This window comes from Diadema setosum, chromosome 18 (genome assembly GCF_964275005.1).
Source record: "Diadema setosum chromosome 18, eeDiaSeto1, whole genome shotgun sequence".
Classification (NCBI taxonomy): domain Eukaryota; kingdom Metazoa; phylum Echinodermata; class Echinoidea; order Diadematoida; family Diadematidae; genus Diadema; species Diadema setosum.
The window spans coordinates 7,606,274-7,629,957 of NC_092702.1; the positions used below are offsets into that span (position 1 = coordinate 7,606,274).

The 23,684-nt window shown below is 38.4% G+C and overlaps 1 protein-coding gene across 1 annotated transcript in view; it reads right to left on the reverse strand.

Annotated features, from left to right (window-relative positions):
- Positions 1–23,684, reverse strand: part of LOC140241795 (adipose-secreted signaling protein-like) — a 100,691-nt gene that overhangs the window by 11,006 nt on the left and 66,001 nt on the right. The window contains exons 2-3 of the mRNA XM_072321546.1: positions 23,495–23,657; positions 22,152–22,246 (exon numbers count right to left, since the gene is read on the reverse strand). Of these exons, the coding sequence (XP_072177647.1) occupies positions 22,152–22,246; positions 23,495–23,657 (258 nt within the window). The remainder of the gene's footprint in view (positions 1–22,151; positions 22,247–23,494; positions 23,658–23,684) is intronic.

A 23,684-nucleotide genomic window follows, 5' to 3' on the forward strand; every position in this document is an offset into this window, starting at 1 on the left:
AAGCTTTAATGTTACACTTTGGCAACAATCAAGCTTTTTTGCATGACATCCCCAAAAAGAAAGAAAAAAAATGAAGGTATGCTACCCACAAGTGTCTATGTCTTATTTTAACTCCCTGGTATTGATCAGAAAGACGGCTAATGTCAGAAAATCTAGAAAAACTGCTTGCTAGCCTAACATTCGCATGCTCAAACACACAAAGCCAGATTATACATGTACCTGTGTTAGAGTCATTCCTTATTAACACAAGTAATGTATATAAATGCATTACTGTGTGTGTGTGTGTGTGTGTGTGTGTGTGTGTGTGTGTGTGTGTGTGTATGTGTGTGTGTGTGACATATTTACTACTGAACCCTTGTGGGACTGTAGAGGTAATTGGAAAAAAAAAGATGGAGGTGAACAATCTGATGTCAAATGAAAGAAAAATATATATAAACATGTCTATTTATGTCAAGCCATTTTGAGGCTATCTACTGAAGATATGGAAGTAGATTTCAGAGAACGGTCATCCTATGTCTTCCATCAACAACATTTCAGCTGTCAGTGGTCATTTGATAATGCCCCCATACCAACCCCCCCCCCCCAAAAAAAAAAAAAAAAAAAAAGGTTACCAACCCCCACAGGAAATGATGTCAGGAGTCTAACATTCCTTTCTGGCTGTTTGTATTGTTGTTGGGTTTGTTTTTTTTTACCCTGATGTTTCGTTTGTTTGTGTCATTCTGTGGCCCCTGTGTACCACAGTGGTATAATAACACTAAAATCTATTTAAAGTAAGTTTGGAGCAGTGGTTACAGGTTGCAAACACTAAATTAACTTGTTGAGGATGAGTCGCGAGTATACTCGGGCAAGCACCTATGGGAAATATGTGTTGTAGCAAAATCAAACCGTCCTTAAAGCCCCCTCACACCTGAGCGAATGTAGGGGGACGAAGGGGGACGAATGAGAAAAACGTACGAAATGCGCGCAAATTCAACGATTTCAAATAAAGTTGCCTTCAAATCATCCGATTATAAACTAAAGTCAAATATGATCAACGAACGGTAAGCGAAGGATAAATATGACATGCGAAGGATAACGATTTTTCGGTTCACTTCTTTGAGTAAATTGCGGCCAAAGGCGAGCGAAGGGTTGATATGACCCGATAAGACGAACGAACAATGAGCAATGGTTTGATATGGCGTGCGATTGGAAACGAAGACGAAATAATAGATCAGGCGTTCTCGTACGTATGTGTGCGCTCCTTGGGGAGTATAAAAGCGACCAGGTCCGTCCAGATTTCAGTGCGGCCAGAGAAATCATCCACGCAACATTTACATTTAAAGGACAACAAAGATAAACAGTAAAATCAGCCAGAAGATTCCAGTATTTTTGGCACTGTAAACATTAATGTTTTTTTCGCAAAAACTGGGCGAGTACGTGGAAGGTGATAGTCATCACGATGACGAGTTGGGTAGATATGAAGAGAGTTATTTCTTATGAACATGTGCAAAAATGTCAGGAAGCTCATCAATTGAAAATTTATACATAAAAATACCAACATTATAATGAAACAAATCAATTAATTTCAGATTTTTGCTTCTACACAAAAGATCATTTGTGTGAAATAAATATCCAATATTATTAATCATTCTTAAAGCACGTTTTTGAAGAAGAAAAAGGGTATCAAGCAAAAACTGAGATGAATTGCCCCAATTGCTATCATTTTAGCAAAAAAATAAATATTGAAACAGTAACAATGGAGGTGAGATGATAACAAATTTGACGTACCCCTAAATTGACTCGACCTACCCCCTTTCCCCTACTGTATCGTACCTACCACCAACATCGCACCAGATAAATTTGTAGTCACTGTCCACTATGATAGCCAACAGGATTATACTAAAAAAGCCCTTGTAGTTGCAGCATAGCGAGCCGGACAGAGGAGGCTTTCTGATGACCACATGCTTGCCATCAATAGCTGCCACACAGTGGGGAAAATTCCACCGCTTGTAGAATCCACCAGCAAGTTGTTTCCATCCATCAGGGGTTGAAGGGGCTGTTATGACTTCATCTGCATACTCGTCACATATGGCCTGACACACTTCCCTGGCCACTACAGATAGGGTGTTTTCAGGCACCGTCCAACCATACTGCATGTCGGAGTACTTGGTGCCAGACACAAGATGACAGCTGCCAACTTGAGACCTTCTTCCAGCGGCTCCCTGTACCAGGTGTACTGCCTCCTGATTCTTCCTCTGACCCTCTCCAGGATTTCATCGTAGAGTTCAGGGGGCATACAGAGAAATTTCTTGAAAGTCGAAGGGTCTTCTCTTCGGAGCTCAACCAACAGCTGGCCGTAGATTCCAAAAGCCCTTCTTCTGGCAGGGTTCAGCCACGTCCTTCTCCAGATACGACGTCGTCTGAAGCCTCGTCTCCATCTGAATCGGCCTCTGATGAACTGGTGTAGGTTCAGCTGCTGATGTATAATATCATTCTGAGCTGGACTCTGAGGCGGGCTGCATCTTCCATTTTTCTGAAGAAACTTTGAAACTTTCAGGTGGAATGTTTATATATGAGTAGCGTGGCGAGTGGCTGGTCGCAGAGAGCAGCTCAGCACTCAGCAATTTTTTCGTCAGGTCATTCGCTCGTATTCGTATCACTTCGCAATTCATAGTTTGTCATAGTATCTCTTAGACTTGCCTTCGTGTATGCATCGCCTTTCAAATTTAGTAAAAGTCAATCTTAGTTTCCCTTCGCATATAAGATGGCAAGCGAAAATACGTTTGTCATAGTATCTTCGTTTCTATGCGTAAGTCATATTTAGTCATCGTGTTGCTTCGTTTAGGGTTCTTTCGAGATCGGTCCACCTTGGCAAAAGCACGATGGGGGACTATGCGTGACGATAGCACACGAACGATGAACGAACGATTACCGCAGACTAAATAAGAGATGCAAATGATAGACGATTTTTCAATTCGTCGGGAAATTTTAAACATGTTCAAAAATCCCGTGCGAATTTGAATAATCGCAACTGTTAGTTCAGAAGGTGTACGAACCCAAACACGAAGGGTTAATATGACTTACTATCAATTACCATTGAAAACGATTTTTCCAAAAATGCCTTTCGCCAGCCATCGCAAGTCATATTTCAGGCAATTCGCTCAGGTGTGAGGGGGCCTTTAACGGGTTAAAAAAAAAAGGCATACTGGTATCCATATTTATTCCAACTAAAGCTTTAATGATGGTCCTTTGTACATGTAAATGTACAGTAGCGTGGCCTACATTCATGCAATAAACTCACAAAGATTAAAAAGAGCAATTTGGAAGAGACTTGTTTAATTCAGGCATCTCAGTAGGCCAAAATTACACCGCAATCTCATCAGGGCTGCTTTTATATTCTATTGCAAGGACATGAAGAAATCACTGTTTTCAGGGGGCCTTGTGTAGAATCAGGGAGATAAGGCAGCTCTGGTACTGTACTGAAGAAGAGCACAAGATATTAGGAGTCAACCATGGACTATTGTTGTATGTTATATTTTCTACAAGGAGTAGTAGAAATATCCCATGTTTATTTATACCTATGCGATCTGAAAAAAAGTGGTTGTTGAGTGCACATATGATTATGGTACTGTACAAGTGGATATTTTTGCAAGAGTAATTTTTCCTGCTCAGCCAAGTAAGATGAGTTTTGCATGTTTTTAATTCCACAGAATCAAGACTTGAGTCCTGGAACATGTAGCAAGCAAAAATATTTGCATGTTTTTATTTTCATACTAGCGTGTGGTTGTACAAAATTCGCGAATAGAGCATTGAGAATTTAGGGTTTCTGGGACGAACACTGAACTAGGGCTTTCTGTAGCTCAGTCGGTAGAGCACCGGGCTAGCATCCGGAGGTCTCGCGTTCGAATCCCGATGGAATCCCATTTTCTTTGCTCATTTTTCCAATAATAAAATATTTAAACACCACGAAAATTTCTGCTTTTACAGCTATTAGGAGGATGTTCACTCAGCACATGTTAATTTGGAACAGTGTCTGTATGGTGCTGGTTATGCACAAACCAGATGATGAATACACCTTGTTTCTATGTGCATCCTTCTCTACAAAGGTTGTGTGGTCTGTTCATGATAGCGATAAAACCTCTATTCACTCCACATTTGTCACTGGAAAAAGGTTGTCTCCCGCTACAAAGCACAACACATGCACACACACACACACACACATATAAACACATTCACTTAATGGCGCCAGCACAGTACATTAACCTGGCTCAGAAAAGAAAAGAAAAAAAAAAAGAGGGGGCTATGCAAAAGGGGAAACAGTTGCCGTGAGACCAAGTTATCTTGCTGAAAATCTAAGGATGCACGAGGGATGGAAAACATTAATCTGTGATGATGCCATTTCTTGATGGGCAAATTTTTGTGTTATTAGGCACCAGTCTGCAGACTGAAATGGAGGGGAAAGTCAAAAGATGGAGAAATGTTTGCATTTTATCAGCTTCTCTCTCTCTGCCTAAGAATCTGTCTTAATCAAGTCATCGACTGAGAACCAGAAGGGCGCTATCACGTTCTAAGATTTGAACATAAATAAAAACAAAATAATAAATTCTCATGAAACAGAAAGTTAATTTAATCAGAAGTGGGTAGATTAAAGGTCCAGTTTACCTTTGGGAGCAGTGATTTTAAAAATGTTCAAGATATCATATTTGATGCATATGTGTAGGTCTGTTGTATCACAATTTTCGCAATAAAGCATGAAATATGAGGAGATATCAGTATTTTTCTCAATAAACCATAACTGTAGACGGTTCAATCCGGAAGCATTCTTATTATAATTATTGTTCACATTTTGTGTATCTAACAAAACTTAACAGCAATTATATGGATTCATATTTTTACAGTGGTTGTTTCTCTCCCTAACTCACATTTTAATACTATTTTAAAGCACTTACGGTGGTTTGTGTTTCATCTGCAAATGGTAAATTATGCCTTTAATAAGCATTGGTCCAAATACTGGGTAAAATACTACCCTTGGGGTATATTTGATCTTGAACATTTTACTAAAAATCAAAACAATTTGCAATTGAAACCATAATGTAGAGGAGATTGAGCTCTACAATGTGATACCAATACCTCAATCCCCCCCCCCCACACACAAAAAATTGCAATAATGGCCTTCTGTTTCTCAGCTGACGATGTGATCTAAAAGGATGGCTTCCATTTTATAATGTACTCGGCTCAAAGCCTCCAATGGCCCATCCCCTTCCCCCGTCCTTTGATCTACAGAGTACAGGCAGTGTTTAACAATTTTTGTGGGATAAGACTCACCTTGGCAGTGGAAGGAGTACAAACAGGTAATTCAAACCTTTCCTCAGAATAATATCACGAATTGGAAACTCTTTTATAATGGAGGGAAAACAATACTACACATTTCCAGTGAATTTATTCGAATCCTGGAAAAAAAAATCCAATCATTATTCCTGGTACAAAAGGGGAACATATTCTGCAGTGACATAGAGTTAGCTTTTAATTTCTTTCTGTTTCTTCTTTTTTACACTCTGAGGGGTATAACTGTAAGATTTCATATACGATGTTGAGACACGGTATTCTTCAACCATCCAAAATTTTGGGACATTTGCTAAAGGGATATACAAACTTTGATACATGTGCATTTTACATATACACACATTTCTCCAAATATATTAGATTTTAACCTCACAATGCTGCAATATCAAATTTTAATAGTGTATAAATTGCAGAAATTGAGTAAAATATTGCAGAAATTTATGCTGTGTGTAAAGGTCACCTTGATAATATCTATTATATTTCATTTGCTATTAAGATCGATTTTGCTGTGACAATGCACGTCAAAAGAGAATAATACTTTAAACTGTTGTCACAGTTTGAGTAAAGAGTACAAATTTCAAACATTTTGGAACTGTAGTACTCTTCATAACCTTTTGAATTCCATGTTATTACCCCTCTCCCACCAAAAAAAGAGAGAAAAATATGAAAATGAACATTCTTTGTTAAATTTCACAGTTGCATACAGCAATAGTGGGGATATTGCAGGAATGCATTCACTGAAATGGTAGAACCAAATCTGTATTTACATCTCTATGTGAGTTCTTGCTGTCAATATTTGCACTCCAATTTTGCTGCCAACGTTCAGCAAACATCTTTTCGGAGGTTCACCTCAGCACTTCAGCTGAAGCTGCTCACGTTGAGCCTCCTCCTAAATCTCCTAATCCTCCACAACGACCTGCGTGTCTCAACAGGAATACGTCTGCACGTTGTGCGACGAAAATCCTGTACAGAGAATCTGGGGCCGTATGCAGATCATACTCTTCATTATCAGTCGTTATAACCCACTGTGATATATTCCCTCATTGGGTTTTTACATGCCTATCAGTACACAGTGTCTTTGTAGTATGACTAATACTGATAGTGTTGTACTGCAACTCAGCTGTTGATAAATAAATCATGTAAGTTGCCATTACAAACTAATGTGCTGTTAATATTGTATAAGGTAACATACAATTTTAAGGTTTCATTTGAGCCTGATATTGGTCACATACTATCCTATTGTTCATTTTTGTTACAGGATCATTTATAGCTCATTCCTCCATTGGCAACATGTTTTCAGAAGACTAAAATACAAATTTCTGTCTCAAATTGGCCAAGGTTTGTTGATGTTTCCAATTTGTGAAGATTTGATTAATTCCATGAGTTCCTGTAATAAATCCTCCCCTAAATATGACATACATTGTGATTCACTTCCACATAATTTTTCCACGATAATAGGATAGGCTGTAAAATTTAGACTCGCCAATAAAACATGGACAACATAATAATTTTTGCCGCAAAATAAGAAATGCAGAACAAACACCATTCCATTCCGAACACCAGGCCATTGCGAGGTGCTACAGTTCTGCATGAGATATATTACAACTTTTGATTGTGAATTCACAAACACAAAGTTAACCTATGGGACACAATATCAGATATTTTCATGACAGTGATATGAAGATATCACTTCCAAGCTCTCGAGCTTTTAAAGGAAATTAAAGATAAAGCACTGCAGCTACACATGGTTGCTCAAACTAAAAAGTGTGATCATCTCGACCCAATCTTAAAGTCCCTTTACTGGCTACAGATCCAAAACAGACTCATCTTCAAAGTTCTTCTCATCTTCAAAAATCAACCACAACCTTGCACCACCCTACCTTCAGGATCTTGTTTCTCTCCACTCTGCATCTGCATTCCACAAACCAGACATCTTCCTTCTGCAAGCCCACCACTGCCAATCTCTAGTTATTCCCTGGCCCTCATACCACTACACGTTATATATGGTGATCATGCTTTTTCCTCTCTTAACTCTAAACAATGGAACAATCTCCCTATCAGCATCCAACAGGCCAATACCTTAGATTCATTTCAGATACTCCTTAATCTTTTGAGGGTGAGTCCCAAGTATACTCGGGCAGGTGTCTATGGGAAATGCATGTTGTAGCAAAATCAGTTTGACATATCTCTTCAGGTAGTTCTATATGTGTTAGTATTAGTATTAGTTGTTATTTTTGTTACATGTAATTGTAAATAGTTACATGTAGATATATTTGTTCATGTTTTCTACTTACCTTTTCTTTCTTTTTGTTCTCACTTGCCCAGCACTTAGAAATATGATATTAAGTGCTTTATAAATGCGTCGGTTGAGAATGATAAGGGCGTTAAGTTGTCACAAAACCCATAGTGTTCGAGACAACTTAACGCCCTTCTCATTCTCAACAGACGAATGTTACATAATCGTCAAAGAAAACCTTTTGGCAAGGAAAAAAGAGATCCTCTGGTGACCTCAAGAGTTACAAGTGTAAAAAAGAAAAAAAAGAAGAAAAAGAACACCTCTGTACCCAATTGATGATATTGGTTGGCAGCTTATTTTGTTCGCCAAATCAAATTTACCAACATGTATTAGAAGGGCAGATACTGCAACAGGTAATGGTATGTGAAATCAAATTTTAATATCACATTGCAAAATAAATAGCATGTCCTACTACGAATCAGACCGATACTTTGTTTGTTTAGCAAGTTTGTTTGTTATTAGAAAAAAAAATATTTTCTGGGCTACATCGAGATTAGAAAAAAAAGAATCTCATGTATTTTTAACTTTGCACTGTCTGGCAAGAGTCAGCTTTTAGATCTCAAATTGAGCCGCTCTGTTGCTCTCACACAAACCATCCACACATAGATTTTTCGCATTTGGCAGCAATTCAGGTGGCTTCCCGGCGGAGGGCTACCGTCTCTATAAAAGAAAGATGATGGCAGCCTATGCGTGGGGGAGAGACCACGCTCCACTGGACTGTGAAATAGCAGCTCCACTAAACGACCCAATAACCACTCTCGCTTTGTGCGCTCAAGCTCTCCCGATTTGACAGTTTAAAAGGCCATCTGTTTGGATCCTTTCCTCCGCTAAGTGAAAGCAAGGAGGAGGAGGAGGAGGAGGAGAAGGAGATAGCAAGCACATTATTTTTTTCTCCACCTCATGTGAGCAGACACTCCACAAACATTTTTTTCCCCTTTTTTTTTCGCAGTTGATAATGACGTGTTGCATGATTTCCAACTGGCAATAATGACTGCATTAAGGCTACAGTTTGATGCAATGAACTTAAATATCAAGTGATTGACCATTTTGATGAAATGGACATTTGTTTGTTCATTTTCCATCTGAAAAGATGGCTAGATAGCTCATATTCAGCTACACTAAGCTGGTCTTCCATGGGGTCCAGTTAGATGTGAGGCAGGACCACTTCACCGGGTTAAACACCCTGCTCTTTGCGATGAATGAATGAAGAGGAATCTTTTATGTGCATGAGTTGTGACTCTCTCACACACGGGACTTCCATTTTATGTCCTATCCAGGGGACAGAGTGTTTTGCCTCTTGCTAAAGGGGGTGGTATGATTACACACAACATTGCTCAGTCCAAACTCGGGTACTGAACCCAGGTCGCTTGGTTCAAAGGCAGACGCGCTACCGACTGAGCCAACTCACCGCCCATAATCAAGTGATTGAGGTCAACTTCTACTTTGCATTTCTCTAACTCCTTGTATGCCAAGTTCACCACACCTGACTCAGCCAATGGCCTGCCAACTTGTTTAATGTACAACCATACACAAGCTGATAGATAAATTGCAATATGCCACAGTACATTGAAAGCTAAGCTATAGCCCTTTTTATCCTAAAATTTACATCACGGCCAGCTTGCAATTTTCTCTACAACTTTACTGTACATCTGTACTTCATTTCTACAGTATAAATGCTTCTATAAAAAGTTAGAGGGCTTTGAAAAACAGAATGTTTTCTATAAGTGCTCAAGCACTGCATTCTGTAATATTGTGGCAAACAGGGGTTGTACACTGTATGATACAAAGAGTTAACTGACCTTTACTGTTTTCAATTATCATCCTCAGCTCATTGACCACTACTGATTTTAATCATGATTACAACCATCATTTATCAAATATCACCATTGTCAACAAATACATAGGCACCTTTTGTTGCTACAATCGCAAACAAAATTACTCTTCTTTCCATTTTTGTTCTTTCCAGCATAATATATGATGTCAACAAATGAATGCCAACAGTTAATTTCATCATTACTAATGATATCATTTTTAATTCAAACATCATTACTGTCACTTTCATAGTCCTTATCATGTCAGAATCAAATCTAATCAATGTCATTTTATCATCACTGCAAAAATAAACAAATAAACAAAAAAAGACATTTATTAAGGAATGCTTTTTCTAGAATACTGTAACATAAAAAGTGTAATCATTCCAAATGTCAGTGAAAAGTGTATCCAAAACCATGGAAACAACACTTTCCCTTTCATTTTACTTTCAGATACCCCACCCCCCCCCCAAAAAAAAAGGAAAGAAAAAAAAGTTGAGCACATATGTAAATTCCCAAGCTTCCATATCAATTAAGGTTGTTTGTGTTTTGGAGGTTAATCAAGATGACAGGGAACATCAATATCACAGGCATACCAAACAACAAACAGGGCAGTAGCTCCAGTTGTGGGCGCTACGTTTGCGCAAGTGCAGCTGCTAAGGTAATTGGGGATATAAAAATAACACTAATCAAGCCCTAAAAGACTGTTATTACCATATGGTCCCCCACAGAAAATAACAACAATCAGCATTAATCAATAGCAGCATATACACACATGCATACCGTCTGGAATATAGGATCGTTTTTTTTTTTTTCCTCTCTCTCTCTATTTGAAGGAATCTTATATTTTGGATGGTTCTGCATTTTCACTTCTTTTTTTTTTCTCCACTTACAGCACCTTTTCCTTGTACACCATCTGGAATACCTGCATGCGAGTCTGCCATATTCAATATGCTGGTGTATATCTTCTCGCGCTGTTCTGTCTGTTCATGTTAACATGACTGCTATTTTCTGAAAATTATACATTGAAAATGTGCAAGATATGCCATGAGTTGTTATCGGACAACTTATTCAACAATCTGAGGCACTGCTTTGCCACGGGGAACAGGGAAGTGAGTGGGTGAAATGATTAATTTTCCTTAAAAACATCCTGGTACGTGTGTACTATCATTACACTATTCCACTACAGCATATCGGCAAGGACGTATATTACAACGTGTATCAAAGCAATACATAATGTAGTGTGTTGCAATTCTTCATGACAGTACTTGCATTTATAGATATGTATATGTGTGTATATAATCACAATATATTTTTGCATATATATTACTGAGAAACATACTCAACTCTTTCTCTCTCTCTCTCTCTCTCTCTCTCTCTCTCTCTCTCTCATTTACAAGTATATTATATACTAGAACAGAGAGGCAAATGTTAAAGTAACAGCAGAGAGTATCAAAATTAACAGATTTCACCACCAAAATGAAGGTTGCCTTATCAAAAAAGATTTGAACAGTGCCTTTAACACCGGAGGGTTCTTTTATGCACAGCGTCCAGTAATCTCGGACACTAAAAATACCCCTCATCTTCACCTCCGAAGAAGTACGACCCTCCGCAGCATCCTGCCATCGCTTGATAAACCCGAGTCACGATTCAAGAGAGTAAGGTAATGACACTGTTGTCAGTCTCTTGCTTACAGGTGTAGAAGGACAAATGGCTTTATTAGAAGGAGAGGGAGTGGGAATGTGGAGCTTGAGGAAATTGCCTACACTCGACAGAAATATGAGGATTGTTTTATGTTTGTCTTTTTGTTTCTTTTTTTTCTTGAGGGGATGGATGTTCACATTGGTTCCAACTGCACTTCATTTTGACATGAGGTGTGAAGTGTCCCAAGCCTATCATTCTTTCAGTGTCTCCAGACACCATCTCTCATACAGCGCTCTCTGACACACCGAGTTATTGTTTATTCATACGATGTATGGATATGCGACATATTGATATGAGAGAATCGAGACACAATGCCCTGATATACGATAATTGTATTGGTAATGTCAGACCTCATGAGAAGCTCCTGTAAGCTCCCTTGCACAGATGAACTTTAGTGTGGGCTTGGTGCATTGTGATTTTTCATTGGCTTGCATTAATTTGGTAGTTCGCACTAACCTTAGCCCTGTGTGCTCCGAATAAGCCTCGCCCACTTTCACGACATATGGATGTATACAGACGCTATCAGACATGGCATACATTGATTTGACACTCAAAACAATGTTTTAATATATACAATATACATTCATATGAAGTATCAATATTTTACATGGGTATTCAGACATAAAAATGCCCCATACATTGTACATTATGCATACCAGAATTCTTGAGTCTGAAAAGGGAGATACCATGTATAGTTATATGTGTACAAAAAGCACATTGGTTGAAAACCAGAAGGCCTTTGATATAATAAACATCCTATGGAGTTAATGCCTTCTGCATCCAAAAAAAAACCCAAAACAAACAAAAACAAAAACATGGGCAACACACTAGCTGGGATTACCATAAAACTGAGCACTTGCTCCATCAAAGTTTTGTGACAGGATTAATTCATCGCACTGACAAATTACGATGGCATATAGATGAAACAATGATTTTGGACAGCTACAAAAGCGTAGTTATTGCACAGAACATAAATTGCATGGCATGCTTCAATTGCGTGTACTATTTGACAGCATATTGATGACAGGATCCACATACACCATCATATTGTCCTGAACGGTAAAACAAAGGAATAACTACGCAGAGAAATTGCTCATTATTTCCTCACACTGCACATAGTGTAGTGAACCCCCCAAAAATATATAGATCCCTGAATATCAATTTTCCCGTCATTCTTCGTCGCAAACCCCCAACCATTATTCATGTGTTGTACGTTCTCACAATACTTTCCTGCCAAGAATTGGGCCTAGCCCCCGTCCGTTCCCCATATTTCTTTTTTCTTTTTAATTGCAACTGGTATTTTCATCAATCTCTCCGGCAGCTTTGTATCAGTTTCACATTGCTGACAAAATGCTTTACAATCTTACCCAACAAACAGAAGTGGAGCAAAAGCAGTCTAGCTGCGACGTAAATCTCATGGCGGCTCGAAATGGATACGTGTCCAATCAATTGAATGAAAGGCTCCTTTTTGGCTCTACAGCGCTGCTGGAGGCAGGAAGCGATCTCGCACAATAAGAAGATTTAACCCACATGATTCCAGCCCACAATGGCATTCAACTGACGGCATGACGAGGACATTTTGCAATTCATATCACAATCTACTTGTCATGATGTAATGTCAAAAGAAACGCAAAAAAAAAAAACAATTTAAAAAAAATTGATTGACGTTCAGACTTTCTTGTCAACAGCAAACAATGCCTCATGCATGCACACTCACTGCATCCAGCATTTAGCGGAGTTTAGTGGTTTGTCTGCGGAAAACACATCATCGATAAATGACGACTGCAAAGTACTGGGTATACTGTTCTATGTATCTCCTTGTCCAGTATCATTCCCACACGACTGATTAGAAATGAATAATTCACTGCCACGAGGGATAAAAACTCAGTTACATGGTGTAACGACACCCGAGTCAGGCTGGCTTATTCTTTTCTGGAGTTCAAAAGAGGACGATGTAGGTCAAGTTAGGACAGTTATCTGAGTGAGTGCAAGATTGGAAAGAAAAGAAGCATAAAGGAAGAGAGAAATATGGAGAAATGAGGGAGAGGTAAAAAAATGCACATGTTCCTACCTGTGTATACGTATGTGTGTGTGTGTGTGTGCGTCTGTCTGTCTGTCTGTCTGTGTCCGTGTGTATTGTGTGCAAAGATTATGTGTGTGTGTGTGCGTGGAAGCGTGTGTGTTTGGGACATGGGGAGAATATGGGTAGGCCTATATACTCTATAAGCTGTTATTTTCACGTACAGATATTTTTTCGCTAATGAGGAGGTCTTGGACGTTTTTGGAAGATGTTGTTTCGGAAGATGACTATGACCCTAGTGCATGGCGACCTGTACGCGTGTTGTTAGATTTGCGGTCCAACAGTGATTCGTGAAATTCGCGAAAATTAAACCCTCGCAAAAATAACGGCTTATACCGTAGCTGAATGAGAGCAAGAGAAAGAGACAGACAGCAAGACAGACAGACAATGGAGATAATAAGTAACAAACAGCATTCACAAAGTGAATATACCACATTAGAAGAGACATGATCATAGAAATAATCATTTGTTCTCAGTCATTAAAAAAAACCCCAAACATACCGGTAGATTATCTGAAAGATTTCAACACACCAGCACAAGTAATGCAGGGTCCTATTTTATGAAGAGTTAGAATTGATTATATGATACATGTAGTTGATTTCTATGGTAAGTCTATGGCACCCTGTGTGGTAAGGAAATTCATAGTCGATTATATTTTTTGATAAAATGGGGCCCAGATCTCAATGATGCTTAATGGAATTGATTGTCTGTTGCTTTTGACATTCAATTAATGTCGATACACCATTTCAGCGTCAGAGGAGTGAAGGCCTGTTGTCGTTTAAATTCTATATTTTTGCACCAGTACATTGTGCAATAATTTTGCTCCTTCCACAGATAATCTTCATTTACTCAACATCGTCTTCATACAGACGGAGTAAGCCCCAAAGTTGTGAATCCTGTTGCTTCTTGGATGGGATAATCTGTAATCTATAGCTGACACTTTAGTCTGGTCTGTACGGAATCACAGGCATTGGGATATGAAGCTGAAAGTGGAGATACTGCCCCAGAGCTGAATATCTTCACATCTACTCGAGATGATTAAGAAGGACTATGAATCGACAGCATGCATTCAACGTGGGTCTGATGGAAAATGGTTCTTTCCTCACTAAATGAACCTAGAATGAGCGATCATTTATATTGAATTCAGTGGCGGATCCAGGGGGACACACCAAGTGTGCGCCCCCTCTTTATTTCTGGTTAAAACAAAAGAAACAAAAAGAAAAAAATGGTGGGAGGGGGTGCACGCACCCCCTTTAATTTTGCAAAGGCGCCTCCCCTATACAGAATTCCTGGATCCGCCCCTGGAATTATATGTACAAAGCAATCAAATTGTGGTATCTTTCACGTAATTACAGCATGAATAGGAGACAAGATAAAATGCAGTGAATCTTGAGACAATGGGTAGTCTTTATACTTTCCACATTAAAGGAGTATTTATGTCCATGGAACAGGGAAAATGCAATCATGCATTTTAAACACCTATAAAGCTGGGCTCTAAAATATCAGAAGTTTATGAACCCAGAGTATCATACAGTAATGAATGCTCATCTTCTCAAAGGCCGAATTAATATCATAAATCCACCATTGCAAGGTACTTGTTTCATCGTATATCAAGGTTGAGAGGTATATACTGTGGACTGAAAGCACCTTCTTTGAGGACATCCAAATGAAGCAGGAGTTGAACCCAGGGACCTCCAGTGTAAGGTCCCAGGCATTAGCCAGTGTTCCTCTGTTGTTTGTTTACCAAGGTGAAAGACGATTTAAAAAGATATTACTGGCCGTAAAAGATTTTTCCCCCTTGAATTTGAGAGTGCAGCCAAATATAAAAGTGTTGCGTCTAATTGCCTTCATTGCACATAGCATCCCACTGCTCAACTGGCTGCACAGGCTGCAGGAAATTACCCCGTAATTGTCTCATAAAAGGCCACTTAGCAACACCCCATGTGATCGAAACAGCAGGCAGCGGCAATATCATCGTAAGACATCCCATGTACGGCCGATAATGTGACAGCCATGTTCGGCTCCCCGTTGAGACTGCCTAGCGTTCACATTACAGACACACACAATTTAGCAGCACACACACAAATAAATACACACACGGATACAGATAAACACATGCACTCACACACACACACACATACACACACACAAAAAAAAACCAACAACAACAACACAGGCGAAATATTTATGGTTACCTAGTAATCAAAACTGCAAAGAACCTGTTGAGGACTTGAGGACCAAAATCATACAATGTTGACAGTTTGATACCATGATGCAGATAATTGTTCTTTCCTCGATAATAACATCATTTCAAACAAAAACTCACTTTTTTGTTCCTTACAGAGGTTCAGAGAGAAAGTGCAAAGAAAATATTTATAAATACACTTTTAAACAATGCATTCTTCATACCAAGGCTGCTAAATCATGCAGCTAAAACCAAGAGCAGAGTGGGATTTTTGCATATGCTGCATTAATTGCAAATTGCAAGTATACCACATAATAAGTTTTTTTCTCTTTCTCTCTCTCTCTCTCTCTCTCACTCTTCCTGCATGACAGTGACTTAGTATAGGGATTTGTTCAGGGTGTTTGCTTCATGTTAGTTAGGTTAGTTATAGGTCTCCATATCTTAGTTTCTTTTGTTTTCCACTTTTTATGTATATCAGTCTATCAATCATATAATTTGTTGTATTATGTGTGGGGGGAATGCAACCTACACAGGCGCGGTGGAGCACCCCAATTATCTCGCAGAAATCCATCGGCAGCCGAGCCTCATTTGCATAAAGTAAACAACATGTACTCGCGTAGTTGAGAAAAAGTAAACAACTTTTCAAGCTAATAACAATTTCAGGAAACCTATTTTCGGATTAAAATTGAGTTAGTTTGAATTTGAAAACATGTCCGAATATGCACATATAACATATTAAAGGATTTGACAATGATAAAATGTGAAATTTTAGCGAAAACCTGGCGAGCAAAATTACCAAAAATATGCCTCGAAAATCATCCTAAAATTCACGAAGTGTGATTGCGGAACAAAAGCGCCATTCAAACAAAGTACACCGAAATTTATTTATCTGCTTGCATTTTACATTTCATAATATAATATTCCCGGCCATGGTTGTGTCGGAAAAAAACAGAAGGTGATGTCAAAATATGACACGAACGCAAAGCGTACAGGTCGGTCCCATGTATAATTAATCGCGTCACTGTGGCGTTGCATGTCACAGCACACACAACGCATTGCTGCATGCAGCGTGCGCGGCAGCAGCTCAGCAATCACCGCCGTGCGACACTCAGCAAAATTGACTGCGTCACATGCAAACCAACAATGAGCACGAAATCCTGAATTTCACGTACCACGCATGCCCAATATTACGGGAAAAGAAATGACGTCATTTTCAATTGTTTCGCCGACTACAATTTTCTATTCCAAACCCTGTAGAAACAAGTTGATTTCTCAAAAAGTACAGGTGGTACAAAGCGAAAACTTTCACCATATATGGATTGAGGCCTGATGAACTTATGTTGCCAGTTTCGGACACATTGGAGCCCGGCCATAGTCCAGTCGGAAAAAAACAGAGAGCATGTTTTGCGAGAGGTGATTTTCAAAACGCTTTAATATCTCAAGTTCTAGTGCAGCAAATTTCATAATTTTTTCATCAAAAGGAAGGTTTTTAAAAACTTAGATAGTGTGGGAAGTTTGAGTTTACTAGCGGCACGCATAGCGGCACAAGGAGAAGGTATAGATTTGACTTTTTCATGCACACAGTTTCGGGCAGCCGTGGATGCCCGTTGGAAATTCAAATAGAACGGGGCGATAATGAGATGCAAATTGGGGTGCTCCACCGCGCCTGTACAAGCACTGCTTTTTAGCATTCCTCCCCATTTCCAGCATTTCCATATATTTACAATATTTTGTAAACTTATCCTTTATTATGAATAATGATGAAATTTATGTATTCAATTTCTGTAAAATACTTACATGTTTCTGTTGGAAATGGAAAAATGAATGAATGAATGAATGAATGAATGAATGTTTCTCTTTCCATGGCATATAGAGAAATATTGAATTTCTGAGGGAGCCTCATGCAAATTCAGGGACACTTTATAGTCATGTCTGTGAAAGTTATATAGATGCCAGCACATACTCATGTGTAAGGAGTCGGGTTCAAAGTCTGTTTTATTTTTTTCTCTTTTTTTCTTTAGACAGCACCAGGTTGCGTGCTTTCCTACTTCAGACATGTTTGTTTTGCCAGTAAGGAGAGTATGCTTTGAAGGAGCCATTCAATCTCTTCAAACAAATCTCATGAAAGCTCCAATACGCCGGACAGCCAGAAACAGCCACAGCGCCTAAGGTCAAGCAGCAATCTGTTACAAAAATATACACCAAAAGTTCAAAGGTCAAAAGCGGTGTCTGAGTGGATGATCTGTTTGATGAATTTATCCTGTCAATTTTGTAATGAACCACTTTGCCTTTGAGGAAAAAAAAGAGAAAAAAATATGACTTTCACGACTTGAAAGAAAAGCATTTTTATCTTAAACCCATTGAGGACGAGTCCTGAGCATACTCGGGCAGGTGTCTATGAGAAATGCGCATTATACAAATGTAGCAAAATCAGTCCGTCCTCAACAGGTTAATTGTTCTTTGGACCTGCAAATTTGACACATGAAGACATATCCAAACGATCTTTTACACTACCCGGTAGTCAAGGTGATAAGATGCTTATGTTGGATTCTGCTGAGCGTGTCGACAGGGAATGCAAAATAACTCTCTCCCGTGAGGGCTTCTTCATGATTCACGTTCTGAGATGCGATGATAGATAAAGATCGCAACATGGCACGGCAGAATTCATTTCATAATCATGTCCTCCTGCTGTTATACCAGAAGCAGGTATGATTAAAAAACCTGTTTTGGCTCATGTAGCAATTGAAGCTTGTTCCCCTATATATATCTACAGTCTTAACAAACAGCTCATGCAGATTTTCAGCATCATACTCATCTTAAGTTTTCATTGCAAGTGGTCTTGAATGACAGACATTTACATTTACATTTACAGCATAATGTGACTATAATAGCAAGGAATCTAACATGAGCCAATGAAAACATAATTACATAATTTATACACATTAAAGTGTTGATGACTTATTGCCAGGATGTAAAAAAACACATCAATTTTTCATCGCCGCAAAATATAATGACATGAATAATGACAATCATAACCATCACACACACACACACACACACACACACACATACGCACACACAGACACAAATTATTGCAATGCTATAATTACTGTGGGCATGATGGCTAGTGCAAATATAACAACAAATCGATGCTAATAAAATGCATTTATTTTAAAATAACTTGTTTATTATTGAAGATATTTATGCTATCACGCACAGTGTTCTCCAGCAACTTGATATGATTTAGCTCTCAGAAATTCCCAGGTCTTAAAATAGGCCTTGATTCCTTGAATCCACTGGGTTTACAATATGGCGGTGAAATATTGTAATCCCACAGGAGTGTATATTTCTTCTCGTTTTCATAGAAATACACACACACACAAACACACACACACACACACAAACAAACACACACACACACACACAGGTACATACACACACATCTCTATCTCTCTATCTTTCTAATACTTCATCTCTCTCAAGAAGCACTGTGATGCAGCACACAATATAGGCTGACCTTCCACGCAAGATTCCCAGAAAACTGGTCTGGATATCTCCATGGCAACATGACACCTGCTGATGCCTATCTATCTCCTTTGGGAAATAAGGTAGTATCATATTGCCCTCTCATTTTCTCAGCTCATGCAACAAATTCACAATTATGGTTCTGATAAACACTTCTCTGCGCATCAGCTGTCAGCGCTACATCCTACTTATCCTCACATATCAGTCTAAAATTGTCATTCACCTTTTCTGTTTTCAAAAATACCTTCTGTATTGAAATGACACTACATTGTGTTACTCAGTACTGCTATTGGCTTCACAATTCATACTTGCTTTCATCATCTTATTTGTAAATTTGTAATCAATTCCACCTACTTTTATCTGAAACACCATCATCTTATCATCTCACCACTACAGTGAAAGCACACTGAAATAGTGACAAAGAAATTCATGAAGTGGACATTTGATTGTAATTGTTGCTGTTGTAATGGTATGAGAAAAGTTACAAGAAGTGCCACTTATCGACCTAGAAATTGTTGCTCAAATTTGCTGCGGTAAAGATATTACCAAAATGTATCTAAGGACACTTGATCTTAACCTGACCTGAGTGGGACAAACAAAACACAAAATAAGTAAATGTATGATAACAAAATTAATTGTTAAGCAGAAATCTGGACCCAGTCTGGAATGTCATCTCATTTGGTGAATACATTTTTACCCTCCCCCCCCCCCAAAAAAAAAAACAAAACAAAAACAACAACCAAATACATATAAGAACAGCAAAAACAAAATTTACACAAACAGCTTCTTCTTTTTTTTTTCAATAAACTAGTCATTTCTGCAATCTGATAACAGGAAGCTGTTTAGCCGTTCAGAGAAAACAAAATAATCTTCAGAAATGCTATTATTGCATGCTCCAATGCCCATTTGTTGACCTGAAATTTGAGATTTTACATCTTCAGATGCACAACCCCGTCTTCACATCATTACATGGAGAAGAAGAGGAAGTTGGAAAAGCTACCGCATTTTCTGTTAGACACATTACTCATCCTTGCCATGTTATTGATGACTGCCATTTCGACTTCTTAGTTTCCATGGCAACAGACATGCAGTGGAGTGGTACATCTTTTTTTTATGAGCACATTTTGAGGCTCACCAGATCTGGAATTACTGGCTATGAAATAATCTTAACAAGGTGGGGGAGGTACGGACGCCAGCGGGCGGAGGAATAAATGCACACAGACGGACGGCGGATGGATCATATCTCTGCCCCCCGCGGGGGACAAATGTTAAACTAGGGTTGAGAAATGAACTTGCAGACGCTGCACAAATTTGTCGCCGAAGCTTGACGGATCATCACGACACCGGCCCCAAATGCACTCCAAACAGTAAAAGCTTTATGTGCATTAAGCACATCACCTCACCAATGTCGGAACATCAAGAGCACAATATGAGAGCATAACAGGTATATCAAGTGGCAAGAATGGTGTGAACAATCCTGGCCATCAAACATCTGACCTAGCAAATTAACTCAAGAAGAAAAAAAAAAAAAAAACTACAGAAAAAAAAACCCACACACCTTTAATAATTTTAAGGAAAAGTTTCCTAAAATATACATGTGGATTGAGTGAATGCAGCAATATTACTCGAACATATCAGTCAAAGATTGAGGGATATCGGACCATCATTCAAAAGTTACAAATTTTTAAAGTTTTGGTACTGCCATCGCTGGATGAGGAGACTGCAGTAGTTCATGATGTCACTGCAGAACAGCAACATCACAAAAATATACAGAGAATTCAGCAAAATTTCCTTTTTCTACTATAATGAAAAATCAATGGACTTGAAACCTTGTTTAGAAAGCAGGGGGGATAATACTACCAGTAGAATACATTTATGTCAGTATCAAAATAAGTCAAGGGATGTGTACTTTTCAACAAAAAAAAGTGGAATTCACTTTATATTTTTCTTTATATCGTTGTTGTGAACTGATGTCGCAAATTGTGATAGGCTTCTCATTTAGCAAATAGCAGCATTAACACTTTAAATATTTATAACTATTTAACAGATTGTTTGATTTTCATTAAACATTCATTGATGTGTTCTACGGATACTGCTACATTCACTCAATCTACATGTTTATTTGTGGAAACTTCACCTTTAAGTATTTAAGGACGGCATGAACATGGAATGTCACAGAGAAGCCAGAAAGTCACACAGCAAGAATGTCTTATTATCCATTTTATCAAGAGCTCAATTGCAATCAAGGATGATAAATTTAATCTCCTTAGGAATCTTCAAATCAGCAGAGCTGTGTGTGCTGCGAGGAGGAATCAAAGGTACTGACTCTGGATTAGGCGGTGAAAAAAAATAGCAGTTACTACCTTTAATAACACAAAGCACAAAGCATCTAAACCCCCACCCAATGTCTGTCGATTCTAGACACTTGTCGCTGCTCAAACGCAGCCTTCCATTCAGCCCACACACTGCATGACATCAGCGGGTTGCCCTGGCAACAGTCTCCCCCCAAAGGCAACCCACATGAATGCATAAATAAATAAACTACACCAGGGGTATCCACAACTTTAACAGGTTTCGCTGGCAGGTTGAATGTTGCACATAAAGCACATTGATAAGTCATGAGATGTTCAAGTTGCATGAAGTGCAACCTAGCATTATCTTCTGAATAATACTGGTGGATAAATACAGGTAAAAGAAATTCACTGTCCTATTATCTTTTTTTTTTCCATTTTAATGTCAGTTTTATTTCTTTCTTATATGAGTACATTGTACTAAAGTCATATGATTTCAGTACCGATATACAATTTCATTTTTCTCTGTCCACCATATCACACAAACTTGAGGAGTTTCCTTGTCAAACAATGATTCTTGTTCTAAAGCAGTACTGCGAAAAGCACTTTAGAGCCTTTACCTAAAGGAATTTTCTAATCTCTCAAATAAAGCAACCATGAGCTTGACAATGTGAAACTAAAAGCTAATGGAGTGTAGTACATAGAGGGGTACCATTTACGTTCAGCTGAGGCAATGGCGTTCAATAGGAACAAATGACTGTTTCATTGAGTGTGCAATAATGAAATAAACCTTCCATTCACACGCCTGAATCCTATTCTAAACAGACAAAGCGGGTGACAATCAAGATAAATCGACAATCAATCATAATACTGAGATGTTTCCATCTGATGTTGCTTAAAGTGACAAAAAGACTGACAGGTTTCTGCGGTAACTCACCATCTGGTCTTTGATGCGCTTCTACAGATTGGATAATGCTACTAGAATTTTCCTTAGCTACGATATCTCCCTTTAACGTGTCCATCACTGTACACCTGTGCATGGGATAAAAAGAAAAATACAGAGTTACAAAATACTAGCATTACAGAGCAACACGACAAACTGAGAAATGTTAGCCTTATTTTCCATTCTGGTTTTCAATTCACAAAAAGATAATGCAAGAATTCATTGCTTCATATGAAAAGAAAATTAAACTGGCAATCAATTGCAGAAATTTTGTGACTTTGAACCATGATCTTTTGAAGCAGTGGGGACACTCGCAAACACAAATGTTGAAGAATCACTGGGAAAATATGTCTCAAGCTTGATTTCTGCTCATTGGTACAGAAAATTAAGCAGAGAACTTCAGTTCAATTCAATTCATATATTTTCATTCTTTTTTTTTTTCAAATTACAATAAGGAAAAAAAATATGAGAGATATGTGTCATCCCTTTTGACTAGATGTATTTATATTTCCATCAGAATTTCACCATGTAGCCATCCTAATAAAATCTGGCAAAACAGAAAGACAAGACATTTTCTGCCCCTCCAGTCTGATTTGGGCTTATTTAAAAGAGCATGACAAACTGGGAAACAGAAGGTTGTAAATGCTTGACAGAACAAGGTGCTATCAGAGCTCTTTTGCTGATTAGTCAAATCTCTTTTAAAAGCTCCAAAAAAGATCTTAGTTTTGTAGACTGATTTTACCTTTGATGCAATATATACTTTAACCTCCATATGTCTCGATAGTTGGCTTGCCATAAATTTTAGTTGTTTTTTTTTTTGTCTCAATACTCAAGATCTTTCCATGGATTATTTGCAAAAGGCCAGTTTCCTCTTTCTTCTCCTCAATTTAACTATTCAAACTGATTACCTTATTCACTTAATATACCACATTAATTTGTCTTTTCATACACATGGTTTCAATGATCTGATTATGGTAACTTTGATGTATTCCATTTCTGTTAAACGGTTTATGTGAATATTTGGTAATATTTTCACTGCACTTAGCCCTTTATGATATATTCCTATAATTGTTTTTTATTTGATTGTCAGTCTGTTTGTTTGTTTGTTTGTTTGTTTGTTTGTTTGTTTGTTTGTTGTAATAGTATGTAATAGCATGTATGTATAATTATATGTACCCCATGAAAGACCAGTATTGTCATGTTGCCGAGGCTGAATATGGGCAATCCATCCATTTTTATATCACTCTATACAAAAAAATATATATATACTTCTACCACTATTGTTCAAGCTTTATACACAAACATTGAAAGAGTTGTACAGTCTGTACTCCACCCACCTAATCTGGTATCTGTGGTCGGTCTGTAAGAATCCCAGGTTGACGTCGATGGCCGAGTCAATCTCTCGCGAGATGAGGATCTCGGTGTGGTCAGAGACATCCTCCGGGAAGTGGACCTTTGACCTGGACCGCGGTCTGGTCTTGGTCTGGCTAGAGGTCTGTTCTGGAGTCAAGAATATGATGACCAACA